At 46.6% G+C, this 15,372-nt stretch overlaps 1 protein-coding gene across 2 annotated transcripts in view; it reads left to right on the forward strand.

Annotated features, from left to right (window-relative positions):
* The window catches only part of khdrbs3 (KH domain containing, RNA binding, signal transduction associated 3), a 131,349-nt gene that overhangs the window by 70,287 nt on the left and 45,690 nt on the right, over window positions 1-15,372 (forward strand). For both annotated transcript variants that reach the window (XM_030740920.1, XM_030740919.1), the window contains 2 exons: window positions 9,639-9,785; window positions 10,724-10,863. In XM_030740920.1, the coding sequence (XP_030596780.1) occupies window positions 9,639-9,785; window positions 10,724-10,863 (287 nt within the window). The remainder of the gene's footprint in view (window positions 1-9,638; window positions 9,786-10,723; window positions 10,864-15,372) is intronic.

Raw genomic sequence — 15,372 nt, forward strand, 5'->3', positions numbered from 1 at the left:
TATTTATGTCTATATCATCAGAAATATAATACAAAAATTCCTTGAAGCATTGTGATGTAATTTTGAGGCCATATTGCCCACCCCACCTCAAACCACCAGTCAAAACATGGTCACAGTTGTTGGTTTGATCAACACCAAATGCACATTACGCCTGGATAAAGCAGGCTAACACTAAGCTTTTGGAAAGCCCTTTCCAAAGTACTGACATCAAATGATTGAAAATATATAGACTATGGTTAACAGTGCCAGGACAGCAGTAACTGTGATTTAACTGTCAGTGTAACGCAGCACAGTCAACATCATCTCACCGGTTAGGTTTAATGGTGATTCTAAATTGGCCGTAGGTATGGATGCAAGACAGATAAAGCGCCTAAGTCCAATAAGAATAAAATGCCGCGTGACTGTGAGTTAAAAAGGTGAGTGTAGATTGCAGTATAAGGTGCTCAAACTGCAGAAGTGTTATAAAACATGCAGGTCTAGTTCTGCATAGAGAACCATTCAGATCATTAAGTCAAAAGTGTCTGATCACGATGCATGTATGTATGTTTTTGGCCCTGTGTTTATTTTAGAAAACCCCAAATTAATAAAAATATGTAGTTATAAGTAGTTATAAGTAGTTATTGATGCTTAACAGACTGATTAATAATGAAGCCTTTATTACAAAACAAAAATAAGCTTCCATAACAAAAAAACAATATAGTATACACACGTATATCTGCAATCAGAATAGTTGTTATTGTCTCATGTCCGCTATAAAAATTACACAATATAGTTCAAATAACTTGGACTTACAAATAAAATCACAGGAAGTGTTTTTATTCTAACGTGGAAGAAACTGATGTGAAAATCTGGATGTCTGTTTGTCTCCAGTCACCCCATTATCTACAGTCTCCACTTGATTGACAGCTCTCAGGTCACCGGGGCTGCATTAGTGAAGTGCAAAAACAGCTATATCTGGAAAACAAATTTCAAAAGTTTATGGAAATGGGAATGATCTTGGGGATCGCCAAACACGCCTGACATCTTTCTTTGTCTCTCTCACAGTGAGCGGAACACACGCAGCCAAATCAGCACGCACACAAGACAAAACACTCTAAATTTCTATGAAAACAAACCATAAATCAGATAGAGTCGTTGTGAAGACTTGAACCAAACTTCACGGGGAAAAAAAAAAAGGTTTTGTGAAGAGGATATAGCTTGAAAATTCAAACACAATCAAGTTTAATGACTTCCATCACCCACGATCATGTCCGCACATAAAGAGAGGATATAAATGGCTGTAACAGCAGATCTTTAGCAGCAGGATTGATTGCACACAGGACTGTTTCGACTTCTCTTGGCTTGTCTGTGTCTCCTCTCCCCCTCTGTTTGTCAGAGGTGATTTGTTGGTGGCGATGACTCTTGCTATCATCCAGCACATTCTTTTTGATTACCGTGATCAATAGTCTTTGATGTTGCACTCCTCACGAGCAGGTGGGAGAAAAGATCTGTCATGGATATATGCTGACCTCGGCAGCCCTCACCTGTCTGCGCAGACCCTCTCCGGGATTTATTACTGACAGCTTTCTGTCGGGGACGCTCCATGCGCTGCTGCTTCCTCTTTTTTAGGTGGCGGTTGAGGGATACACTGCTCCAACAAAATGAATATGTCATGTTGAGCTGGTTGCTGACTCTCTGTTTTGAGCTTCACGGCGTGTGACATTGTAGTTTTCTGCCCTTGTGCAGGTCAGGGAGCCGAACTACCGTAGAGCAAAAAAAAGAGACCCCCGAAAGGCTTTTTCTAGACAAGTGAAAACAAAGCTGTCTCATCTGTACAAGCACGCCAAGTGAAGAACTGCTTCCTTTAAGGACATGTTTCTATTTATAATGATAAAATACATACTGTATTGTACCTCCGGGTTACAATTGATTGACAGGAAAGGAGATAATATCCTGTTTTCACCCACTGGAAGACGTCAGATGGAAATCTAATTGTAGACCTGCAACTTGGAGTGTGAAACTAGACAATATTCAGTACATGTCTGCTCTTACATGTGTGCGGACACACTGCAAGAACTGTTACAACTGCACAAATGTTTGATCCTCTTATAAGACTGTGAGCGCAGAGAGGCTGGAAGGAACCAGAGCAGTCGGGAGTCACCCCCCCTGGTTACAGCACCTCAGTCGTCCTGCTGCTGTCAGAGCAGGATGATGTAAAGTCATCTGTGTTTCCCACCCTCTTCTCATTAGCACTGTGATTAACTCATCCATTTTCCTCCCTGGGACCTGTACTCAGGCTCTAATTTTCCTAAAAGACTAAACAGTCACAATTCCTTTGTTTCACTTTCAGTAAGCTCAGCATCAGGGTTAATAAGCAAGCTGTTATGGTAGGATTGTGTGCTCCACCACTACAGTATATGAGTGGATGTCTGTGCAGTCCTGTTACACTGTTACACAGTCCTGTCTTTTTTGAAAATCTAGTGCCTAATAATCATATTAACTGGTTAATGAATTGTGGACAATAAAGTTTAGTTCAACAGTATTTTGCTACAGTTTGTTTCCACTTGTAGTCATTTACAGTGATGGATTTTTTTAATTTATTTGAAATCTCAGAGAACACACTGAGTAAAATCCTAATTATAGATGTGCAGTTTTAAAGCCATTTGGTACTGTTTTCTTCCTTATTGTTGCTGTGTTGTCATTTCCTTTGGCTTTTTCTCATCTTCCTTGAAGCTAATAGTGGTGTTGATTAGATTCAAGCACACACACAAGATAGCCAAAGAACTCCACAGTAGGGTCATGTCTACAGTCACCTCTTTATTCACTCACTCAGCAGCGCTTCTAAACAAAGAACCATCCAGGAAGTCATCATTGGAAAGTGACTGGAAAAGAGTTGGTACTTTCTAAAATATAATTGGCAGGTGATTGGATGAACCATCTGCTTCTTGTCCCTACTGGGACAAGTTCCCAGTAGGATGCTAATTGGTTCAAACCAACTGTGGCTTGGCTACACGTATGTGGCACGAAGTCTGGCAGGATGGATTCTCACAATCTTGCTCTCACGAGAATCCAGCTGCCTCGCAAGGTTACATGTTCACCGCTTCAAATGGAACAGGCACTCACTAATTCACTCCGGAAGTGTTAAATAACCAATAAGCCCATAAATTATGGTTATTTTGCTTCACCACCATCAGCTTTTGAGCCACATGTATGGTCATTCTGGCATCTGTAAAATGAGATTGTTAGCATGAGATATACCCAGGTCACATGGTAGCCAGTAAAACGGGAGTGATTTCAGACTCACGCGAGGTGTTTCCTTTGTAAGTTGGCATGCTAAGGTTTTATGTTTTGCATGGATTATTAAAGTTCATCCTGAGGGATGCATGGATGCTCAAACTTCACAATATTGCACCTAATTGTTAAGATAGCAATTCCTAAAGCAAACCTCCTGATTTGCTTATTGGAGTTGATGCTACAAACGAAGCTTTCCTTTTTCTACTTGTTAGCAAATTCTTCATTTTACCTCTTTATGACAAGACATAAGATACATTCAGAATCAAGAGTAGGTCGGATGAATTAACAATGCATAATTTAAATACCCTGGTTTTCTTATATTAATGTTGTTTACTTTTTAAAATACATTTTATAGGAATTTTAACAAAATTCTGGGCCCTGCTCTCCTAAAAATGCCTCAACAACGACGCTTTAGCACCAAAGAATAATCAGCTCAAGATTAATACTCTCAATGTGCAGATTGATGTAGGAAGAAGTTGATAGGGATATGGGAATGTTTAAGATTTACCTAACGAATTTTGTCAAGAAATCCAAAGGATGATTCCTCAGTTCTGTCGTTCATTAAAAAACCAAACAATAAAAACCCACAAAAACAACAACAACAACAACAAAAACCCTGAGGCAGCTTCAAATCATATTTTACTGACATTTGTGATCAAAAAAGCTAGAGTTAGCCAGCTAGCTGCTACATTGACTAGTAAGTTCTTTGTCCATGTAAGCAGATACACTATCGTTTCACTGACATTAGCCAGAAGAAAGCCAGTTTTATCTCGCCCAATGGGAATTTGACCCTCAGAATGAAAACAGTCAGCATCAGCAAAGGATTGGTTCCCGGTATCAAATTCCACCCTGGGCTGCCTTTGTTATATTCACGTAAAATTCCTTTAAACTATTGCTGCATGGGTATATGATCATTTTGTTTAGGAGTTTGACTGAGTATTGTGGTCAAATATGTTAATATATTGCCAGAAAATAATTTGCTGTTAAATAAAATCCCATGTGGTTGAGTTGAATATCCACCCATACATGTATTTTCATTACTACTTATCCAAATCAGGGTGGCAGGGGGGCTGGAGCCTGTTCCAGCTGTCATAAGGTAGTGGTGGTGTACACCTGGGCAGGTCGCCAGTCTAACACAGGGCTAAATTAACAGGCCCTACCTGGCCATGAAACTACTTGTCAGTTAACAGTCCAATTAATTTTGAGCCTCTGACAGTTGGTGACTATTTATAAAAATGGGTGTAGTTCCTAAACAGTCACCTTTCCACCTTTGTTATACTTTTTTTGTAATACTTTTGTTAAATCTCTCGAATTAAGACTAAAAGTCTGTATTTCAATTACATATTGCTTATAATCCATATGGCTGCCAGAGATTTAAAATCCACTGTGGCGCTGTACAGAAGCAAAATTACCAAAGCTGTGTGACCACTCAGCATTCTGTGAATCGAGGAAAATGTTGGTCTGTCTTGGGCCTCAAGAATATTAAGAGATAAGGATGGAGTAGCAGTGGTGGAGAAGCTGAAACTGTAAAATAAAGAGCTATGATTCAGCTGTAGATTTCAAGGATCAGGAGGTTAAGATAGCTGGTTCCAATCCATGCTGTGCCTATACATGAGATAGACTCAAATCAGTTCGTATTTCACTGGTAAACTGTAAAAGGAGGCCAGTGCAGCGTTGCTACACTCTCACTCTTCCTGCTTAAGGCAGTGAGTCTTTATGCTGTGAGACAGCTTTTGCTGGTAGACACATTTCCTCAGAATACAAGTACATACACGTTTGTCATGTTAAAGAAGAAATCTGGTCTGTGTGTCTATAAGCCACTTTGGTTGTCAGAAGTGCAGATGAGCAAAGCTGATAGAGCTGTGTAGTTCACCTCACCTGTCATTCCCACAGAATAGATTTTTCCACTGTCTCTTCTTCAATATTTCATTTGAATGTGATTTTCAGTCCCAAGCTTGATGTTATTCTTTTCCTCTACGTCCACAGCATTGTGGCCTTGTGTTACCAGGGTGAGCAGCTTTCAATAAGCAGATTTACAGAGGAAGAAAATGTAAACAGAAGGAAGATGCTGCCTATAGATATGAAAAGCAGACAGCTGTATTCTCCTGCTGTGAGCTGCTTAGCTGCTATAGGACTCTGCTGGATCGCGGATCCTTCTTATCAGCACTGAGAGAGAGGCTGCCTAATGTATGAAAACTGCCAAGATATCATATATATTTAATGTGGACACCATCCATGAGGTATAACAGTGACACTGCTTGTTAAATAGACTGTTAAGTCAGAGTATTGGGTAAAAGAACAGTTTTAAATAGAAAGTCCTCAGATGACACAAGCTACTCTGTTTTTTTAAAGTTAAAAGAACTCGATAATGATTGTTTTTCATATTTTTTTTCATGCAAATATACTAAGGAGCACATGAAAGGGAAGGGGAGAGACAGATCTGTGAGCAGTTGTCTCTTTCCAACACCCCGCTCACACTCCCTGCACAACACCGGCAGCTCCGGTAGCTCTGGTGCTATGAGCAAAGGAGCCCTCTGCTCGTAAAGCACAGATTTATGGGAGAAATTAACATATCATTAACATACCACAGGCACTCTTAAAAGAAGGTTATTTATAATTAGGTGACATCAGAGACACTGCTTTGCATGACGCTGGAGAGAGAGAGAAGAGGGAAGAGGAAGCTGCCACCATTGGAAGCGCCCTAGAGAAGCCTTTTTTTTCCTGCTTCTTCTTTTTTTTTTCATTGAAAAGGAAAAACTGGGACGCCAAACCTGTTGTTTCCTTTGTGCGATCCGGTCAGAGACATTTGGGGTTTTTGCTGTCCTATTTCTCGCCACCAATAACATGATACTGGCCTGCTTCTGTCGGGTCTGAATGGCCTGTGCGGCCCCTCTTTGTTTACATGGTATACTTTTCTGTTGCAGCCTGAATGCGCTGTGCGCTCGCAGGTTGCGGCGGAGAGGAGCGAGTTGCATCTGCTGTGCTTTCAGGGGTCTGAGTGGAAATAAACAACAAATGCAAGCTCATTCAGGCCTGCGCACGAGCCCCTGAAAAGATGTTGCAGTTTAAAGTGTTCTGCATAAAATGAAGGACTGCACGTGAAATCCAAGTCCAGTATAACGGCTGTTTTTAACAGGCACATCTTGGAGTAATTAAATAATGTTTCAACCACCTTCCATGTATTTATAAAGACTTTTTAATAAGGAGAGATCATTTGGAAGGATTGAACATGACTTATTGAGGTACAGAATTTGATTAACAAGCTGTTTGGCTATTAGACTCCAACGAACCAGCAAAAAGAGTCCCGGCAATGACAGGAATTAGGACAGGACCCCTCCTGAAGTCTATAAGCTGGTGGTGCTGGAAAGGAAGACGGAGGCTTGCATGGAGGGATGAGTGACCAGGGTGAGGTGGAAAAGGGGAAGAGGTGGGCTGCAAGACAGAATGACAGGAGAGCACAGAAATTTAAACACTGATTGGCTTCCAGAAGATGGGCAAGAAAATGATTGGAGTAGTGTAAGGAAGTCAGGATTGAGTTTGGGAAAGCAGATGTGATTTCACACTAGCAGTTTGAGCATTCAGGAATGCAGCCAGATTATTGAACTTACGCATAATTAATTATACAAAAAGATGGACAGAGCGAATCAGGTCTGGATTGTAATTAGTTGATGCAACTAACCTGGAGTACTTCCTCTGATCAGATGGTCATGGTCTCCACTTTGGTCCATGCTTTCATGATCCAGTGCCTTTTTCATTTTAGCACAGCCATGAGGTCGACATTTCTGCCCTTGAATGAAATACGTACACAACTCTATGATACAATTTGCCACTGACCTTTGTGCTGCCAAAAAAGAATATGAATCATCAACTACGGTGATACAAATATATTCATCTTTTAGTCATTTTTATGGGATTGCAGCCTTTGCCTTAAGAGGATTTGCTGCTTTTCTTTGTTACACATGACAGTAATGTGGGAAACTCACTGTCAACAATAAGGTGACCTTGATGTCGCTATAAAAGATCATCTTGCATAAGTCAAGTGCTTTGACTAAACCAGGGCTTTTCAGAGTGCCATTGTAGAGCCAGTATATCACAGGGAAAACACGCTTTTAGTTGGAGGTTGTGACTATTGAGAGGATGATAGTTTTTGTTGCTTGGTGTTGGAGTTTTTTAACCGTTATTCAGGTGACTGTCACATCCCCTTACACAAGCTGTGTTTGTCATCAGTGGGAAAGTTTAATCTTCTACAATGCCCAAAGCAGAAGAGTTTAAATGGAAAAGAACATAAACTGAGAGTGAAAGATATGTACAGCAGTGCATTCTTTTCTTGTCCCGGTCAAGGCCCGCAGATGGCATTTTGACAGCCATGGGTCTGAATCAAACAACATGTGGGAGGCAGGAAATGAAATGTAATCTCTGACACAGCCTGTGTATCCAAACCTCGGTGTTACGCTGAAACAACAAAGCCATACTAGTTAATGTGAAGCAGTGGGATTGTGTGTAAATTGCACGCCACTTTGGGAACATTTTGTCATGTCAGTGCATTTTAAGCTTTTTGTTACTTGACAGCATTAAATGACGCACAAAGCAGTCAAAGCAGGGGATGGAGTGGAGTGTGTGATGTAACACATGTGACACAGAAGCAATAAATGCATAGTGATAACTTATAAAAAGACTTGTTGTGTTATTCATACCCTAGTTTATGACACCAGGCTATACTAATGGAGAGGCTGCAAGGTCAACAAAATGAAATGCACAATTTGTGCACTGAGCTCCGAGTTTAACCTCTCGAATAGTGCTGTGCTAAACAATGTCACTCCTCTCTCACCAACCAATCAAGACGGGACAGAACTGAGGATTTGAACACGGGAGATACTGGTGAGCAGAAAGAGCAGTCTACAGTGAGTCCATTTTTTATTCTAGGTTTTCTGCAAAAAAAAGATGTAAAAAAATGAATTTCTATACTAGAGATTGACACAAAATATTGATGTTGCATATACCACACAGTTTCTTTTTGCAATGCATTTAATACAATTACACATTGTCCCAAACACCTCTAGGCCTCCAAACGAGTTTAATCTGCAAGAGTCACTGCTTCCTGTCTCTTTGTTCAGGGTGCTTATCAAATAAATGGGAGTGAATCGACTTGCAGCGAAGAGAAAACTCACAGGGTCAGACAATTAGTACTGTAGATGAGCGTCTGCACACTCATACTCATATAGTACTATACAAAGCCTTTGCCCACCCCCATTTCTTTATGATTTGCTAAGAAAATGCAAAATAGATGCTGTGATTTATTCAAAGTTGTGCAAACATAAATGAAAATACAGCATATAAAGGGTTCTCCGGGCGTCTTGAAGGACATTCTGCTGTGTTTTACAGGCGGCTGTCTGCAGACACTCACTGTTGCACCTCTGTCCTGATCACCTCCGTACATCTTGACAATGATTTGATTCAAAAATTTCAAATTTGGATTCATCACTCCATAAAACCTGTTGCTGGCAAATATTTTGTGGCCACTGATTTTCAGTTCTTGGGTAATGTGGCACACCTCAGCCTTTTTGCCCTGTTTCCCTTCCTTAAGAACAGCTTCTTGACAGCCAGCCTTCCACTGAGACTATTTCTGATGATGCCTCAGTGAACAGTAGATGGATCAACTGAAACTGAAGACCTGATCTCTCAGGTCTTTGCTGGATTTCTTAAGGATGTGACTCTTAGATATTGTTCTAGTCTAGTTTTTAGGTCTGACACTTGTTTTTATCTTTGCTAACAGGGATAAAATTAATCCAATAAAACCACTTTATTTAGTCTCTTTCTTCAGTCAAACAGTTCTCCGTTTTACTGAATTATTCCTGTCAGGTGCTTCTACTATGTGAAATATTTAAATGAACAAGTTTTCCTCCATATAAATGATTTTTCTAAATGGCTTCTCAATTTTTCACATGAGCCTGTTTTAGAAAAATAAATACTGCACTCCATCAATTATAAATCAGAACTTTCTCCCCAGAGTTGCTTAATTTATCTTAATGAAGCAACAGCGATCGTACAGATGAGCTAACGTACAGCAAGTGGAGATGTTTGCGTGAGCATACTCTGTACATCACATGGGGACGGGACAAAAACAATCAGCTAAATGTGACAGCTGAGAAGATTGTAAAGAATGGCCATTCGCAGAGGTTTTTAACTTTGCAGGAGCAAAGCATCAAACCTCATTACGCTAACAGTTATGGAAATCTCTGCTGAAATGCCAAAGATTACAGGTAGATAAACGTTCCTTAGAGTGAGAGCTCGCTGGGGCTCATTCTCCAGAAAATTAACACATGATAACAAAGTGTTGTTTCTTTTTTTTTTTGGTGTCACATCAGGAAGAAGAGCTACGGCAGAGCGGCGAGGCCAAGTATCACCACCTGAACGAAGACCTGCACGTCCTCATTGAGGTCTTCGCTCCGCCAGCTGAGGCATACGCCAGGATGGGTCACGCTCTGGAGGAGATCAAGAAGTTTCTCATACCTGTATGTTCCATTGACACACTCTCTTTCTACACACACACACACTTCCTCTAGCTTTTCCTTTTTTTTCCTCCTCCTGAATCTCTCTTCATCTGCTCTTTGGCCTCGGCCAGCTCATTTTCAGCCTGTCCACAGTGAAGTGAGTGAATAACAGCAGAGATGAGTCGCTCTTTCACAGTGTCTCTTTGTTTCTAACTTGTACTATAATTCTGTCACGGTCTTCCAAGTGTGTGTGTGTGTGTTTGTGTGTGTCTGTCTGTGTGTGTGTGTGTGTGTGGGTGTGGGTGTGTGTGTGTGTGTGTGTGTGTGTGTGTGTGTGGGTGTGTGTGCGTCTGATTCAGTGTGTGTGATCCTGTGTGGGAAGTCGTGGGTTTAAGAGGAATAAAAGAGCACAGGAGGGGATCTCTCTGCTTGGGCCAAACCCTCCTTGGCAGCAGAATGCAGCATGGAGCTTATTTACTCTTCATTCATTATGAATGATCTCTCTAATGCTCAGAGCTCTGATGATTTACATCTCATCATTAATTATCAGCAGACCCCCGCCACCACCCCCACCCCACTACCTTCTCTTCTCACAGTTGCCATAAAGAGTAGTTATTGATACTGTGGACACATGAAAATCATATCAGTCATTTTAAGGTTAAAGACCTATTTCAATGCTGTTTTAAGTTAGAGGCAAGAAACAACTGCGTGAGAAGATGAAGTCAAACTGGGTCGCGACGATTTATCAGTGGGATGATCTGAAATGTTTTGCTGCCTTAGGAGTGGCGGTCACGGCAGTACTGTAAAGTACATTAATTAGATATTCCCGGGGCTGTAGCCCTGGAGATAAAGGATGTAATTTAATACAGTGTAATTGAAAGCAAGTCTATTGCCATCTGTGTGTGTGTGTGTGTGAGTGTGTGTGTGTGTGTATGAACATGATGCCTCTCTGTGTGCAGGATTACAATGATGAGATCAGACAGGCCCAGCTGCAGGAGCTCACATACCTGAACGGTGGCTCAGAGGATGCCAAGGTGCCATCGGTGAGGGGCAAGTCAGCAGCCCGTGGAAGAGGGACACCTGTTCCGGGGCCTCCCAGGTAACCTGTGTCCAAATGTGTTTGTGTGTTTATGTGCAAGATGTGCATTTCGGTTCATGTGGGGAATGAGTATTATTTACAGATAAAGAGCTACTGGGAAGGTAGTTTGTTTCGATTAATAGATGTGTGTTGTATCTGGTTCCATTTTCTGAGTTAATGTCTGTATTTAGAGTTACAGCACATTTTGAGTGTTGAGTGAAATATCTTTTTGTTTAGCTTTTAGAATAGAAGGCAGGCAGCAAAATGGACTAGCCTGCTGCATCATTTTTCCATTTTGATTTTTGGTGTCTTTGAATTCAGCCCTCTGTAGGTTGATGCTATTCATTTCCATCAAATGATGTGGTGTCATGGTCCTGGGCCGTCTGCCCAGCATTTTGTGTTTAGTTCTGTCTTCCCTGAGTTTTGTTGTTTTTCAGTTGTTTTGATACGTTTGTTCCCCTCGTCCCTGTCTCCCCTGCTCCATGTTCTTGTCATGATGTCTTGTCCCTGACCTCCTGTGTTTTCATGTTGAGTTTATTCCTAGTGTTGTGACTAGTCTGTGTCTCTGCCCCGTGTCTGTGTGCCAGTCCCCCGTATGTAGTCTGCGTGCGCCTTGGTTAGTCACTTCCTGTATTATTTTGACAGTCGTATGTTCCCTGTGCTTTGTGTTTAGTTTTGCTTCCCATGTTGTTAGTTTCATTTGCTTCACCTGTTGTTCCCTGCTGTTTCCTCTTGCCCTGATTACCCAGTGTGTACTTAAGCCCTCAGTTTTGTTTTGTTCTCTGTCGCGTCGTCTTCAGTGTTCCCTCGCTGTGTGTCTCCCTGCTCCTCCTCAGGTTTTGGTTTAGTCCCTTCCCAGTATAGGTTTATTTTGTATTTTTCCAATAAATCCTGTTTTTTGAGTCTGCATCCTGGGGTCCAATTCTGCCTGCCACACACACACGCCATGACAGAACGACGCGACCATTTCAAAGACCCCGCGGACTCAGACCTGTGTGAACGGCAGCTAGCTGTGCAAGCTCACCTGCAGGAAGTGGTGAGGAGGAAGCCGTGGCTGGCTCCCGAGTATGAGGGACAGCTCCGCCGCTCTCACCGCGCTTGGGGAGACTCCAGCTGGGTTAAAGGGTCTCCGCGTCAGAGCTTGCCGCTCTCTCCACCTCCGCCACCACAGCCCTGTTCATCAGCCGCACTGCAGCAACCGCCCGATACCACTGCCCCACCTCTGCCCCAGCCTTTAGGGATTAAGCTGGGCAGGTTCTCCCTGGCATCAGATTCGCCCCCGCCCGAACCTTTCGGGAAAAGGCTGGGCGGGCTCACTTCCTCATCAGACAGTCCTTTGCCTGCTGCTTCTCTTGCCAGCTCTGCTTCCCTTCCTCTCCCTAAGACGCGGAAGCAGCGCTCGCGATTCAGGAAGAGGAGCACGGAGCCAGCAACCCATGACAAGAAGCAGGAATCAGTCACTGTGAGAGAGATGTCCTGTATTGACTCTGCCAGCCCTCCAATGGATCCTGCAGATGCTTCCGTCTTCTTGGACCGGGAACTTGGGCCAGAGGTTCGAAGATTCTTCAGAATCTCCTCCCGGATTTATAACTGTACTGACTCGAAAGCCTTTTCCATTGGATTTTCTGCTGTGCTCAGTCTCTTAGACACCCACCCTCGCTTATTGCTGTCACCCACTATTGCCGGCTGGATGGCTTCTGCTGTTCGTGTGGAGGCACAGATTAGAGCACTGAACTCTCTGTCTTCAGCATCACCAGCAGCAGCACCACAGTTACCCACGCCGCCTGCACCACAGACCACTGTAGCAGCCTCCGAGCCACAGCAGTCAGAGCCCCCAGTGTTAGCTGCAGCAGCTCCTCAGCCACTCCCATCAGAGCCCCAGCTCCCTCAGTCAGCCTCTGTAGCTCTCCCCGCTTCAACTTCCCCAGTGCCAGCTCTCCCCGCTTCAGCTCCCTCAGCCTCAGCTTTCCCTAGCTCTCAGTCAGTTTCCACGCAGTCAGCTCTCCCTAGCTCTCAGCCTGCTCGCCCTCAGTCAGCAGCAGCTCCAGCCGCTCTAGTTCACCCTGCCTCAGCTTTGCCCCCTCCAGTGGTTTCTCTTTCTGTGATCCCCTTGGTCAGTTTAGTTTCACCTCCAGTCCCTTCATCTTCAGTTTTAGTCTCAGTCCCCTCATCCTCCTCAGCGTCAGCCCCCTCGTCCTCAGTCACCTCAGTCCCCTCATCCTCCTCAGCTTCAGCCCCCTCGTCCTCAGTCACCTCAGTCCCCTCATCCTCCTCAGCTTCAGTCCCCTCGTCCTCAGTCACCTCAGTCCCCTCTTCCTCAGTCACCTCAGTCCAGTCAGCTTCCCCGGTCCCCACAGCCAGTGCTTCAGCTTTGCCCCCTTCAGTGGCGTCACTTCCCTTAAATCCCTTGGTCTCTCCAATCAGTTTAGTTTCATCTTCAGTTCTAGTCGCAGTCTCCTCGGTTTCCTCTGTGCCCTCTGTCCCCGTAGTCCCTCAGGTCCCCGTAGTCCCTCAGGTCCCCGTAGTCCCTCAGGTCCCCGTAGTCCCTTACTCTACTTCCACTTCTGGTCCCTCAGTCCCTCAGTTCCCAGTAGTCCCTTCAGCTCTCCCTAGCGCCCGGCCTGCTTCCACGCAGCCGGCTCTCCCTAGCGCCCGGCCTGCTTCCACGCAGCCGGCTCTCCCTAGCGCCCGGCCTGCTTCCACGCAGCCGGCTCTCCCTAGCGCCCGGCCTGCTTCCACGCAGCCGGCTCTCCCTAGCGCCCGGCCTGCTTCCACGCAGCCAGTCGTCTCCCGGCCTGCTTCCACGCAGCCAGTCGTCTCCCGGCCTGCTTCCACGCAGCCAGTCGTCTCCCGGCCTGCTTCCACGCAGCCAGTCGTCTCCCGGCCTGCTTCCACGCAGCCAGTCGTCTCCCGGCCTGCTTCCACGCAGCCAGTCGTCTCCCGGCCTGCTTCCACGCAGCCAGTCGTCTCCCGGCCTGCTTCCACGCAGCCAGTCGTCTCCCGGCCTGCTTCCACGCGGCCCCTAGTGCCAGTTCCCTTAGCTTCAGTCCCGTCAGTTTTGGTCCCTTTTGTTCCCTCCTCTGGTCCCTCAGCTCCTTTCGTTGTGGTTCCCCCTGCAGCCTCAGTCCCAGTCTCCTCTGTTCCTGCTCCCCCGACTCCAGTTTCCCCGCAGTTAGCTTCGGTCCCCTCACCTCTCCCGCAGTCAGCTTCCCCAGTGTCAGCTTCCCCGTCCTCAGCTTCCACACTCCTAGCTCCCTCCGTGTCAGCTCCCTCAGTGTCAGCCTTAGTTCCCTCAGCTCCCTTAGTCTCTCAGGTCCCCTTAGTCTCCTTAGTTCCCTCCTGTACTTCCATTCCTGGTCCCTCGGTCCCCCTAGGTCCCTCAGCCTCCCTGCAGTCACAGTCCATAGCGTCAGCTCCCTCGCCCTCCATAGCGTCAGCTCCCTCGCCCTCCATACCGTCAGCTCCCTCGCCCTCCATAGCGTCAGCTCCCTCGCCCTCCATAGCGTCAGCTCCCTCGCCCTCCATAGCGTCAGCTCCCTCGCCCTCCATAGCGTTAGCTTCCACGCACCCACCATCACATGCACCTGGTCCATCCCCCAAGCAGCCCCAGCTGCTCAGTGAAGTAGCTGTGTGCCCTACACCGCAGACCCAGCCTGCACATTCGGAGCCTCACCTTGTAGGCCCCGTTCAGCCCAAGGGTCCGGCTCAGTCGGAGCCGTGTTTGAAGCCCAAGGGTTACGCTCAGTTGGAGCGTCGGGCTCGGTTCGAGCCTCCTGCCTCGTCTTGCCGCCGCCGCTTGGAGCGCGGTCGGCCCCCAGTCTGGTCTCCTCGCCGCCGCCGCCTGGAGCGCGGTCGGCCCTCAGTCTCGCCTCGCCGCCGCCGCCTGGAGCGCGGTCGGCCCTCAGTCTCGCCTCGCCGCCGCCGCCTGGAGCGCGGTCGGCCCTCAGCCTCGTCTCGCCGCCGCCGCCGCCTGGAGCGCGGTCGGCCCTCAGCCTCGTCTCGCCGCCGCCGCCGCCTGGAGCGCGGTCGGCCCTCAGCCTCGTCTCGCCGCCGCCGCCGCCTGGAGCGCGGTCGGCCCTCAGCCTCGTCTCGCCGCCGCCTGGAGCGCGGTCGGCCCTCAGCCTCGTCTCGCCGCCGCCTGGAGCGCGGTCGGCCCCCAGCCTCGTCTCGCCGCCGCCGCTGGAGCCGCGGTCGGCCCCCAGTCTCGTCTCCTCGCCGCCGCCGCTGGAGCCGCGGTCGGCCCCCTGCCACGACTCCTCGTCGCCGCCGCTGGAGCCGCGGTCGGCCCCCAGTCTCGTCTCCTCGCCGCCGCCGCTGGAGCCGCGGTCGGCCCCCTGCCACGACTCCTCGTCGCCGCCGCTGGAGCCGCGGTCGCCCGCCTGAGAGGTTTGGACTCTGCTTTTTGGCCCCTTGGCCTGGACGGCCCCCTGAACTATGGACTGTTTGTTCCCCCTGGCCGTTGCTCTTTTTGTTTCTGTTTTTGTCATAGCTCCTGAACTGTTCCTTGTTTTGACCCCCTGTTTTGGACAT

Source organism: Archocentrus centrarchus, chromosome 11 (genome assembly GCF_007364275.1).
Source record: "Archocentrus centrarchus isolate MPI-CPG fArcCen1 chromosome 11, fArcCen1, whole genome shotgun sequence".
NCBI classification, from domain to species: domain Eukaryota; kingdom Metazoa; phylum Chordata; class Actinopteri; order Cichliformes; family Cichlidae; genus Archocentrus; species Archocentrus centrarchus.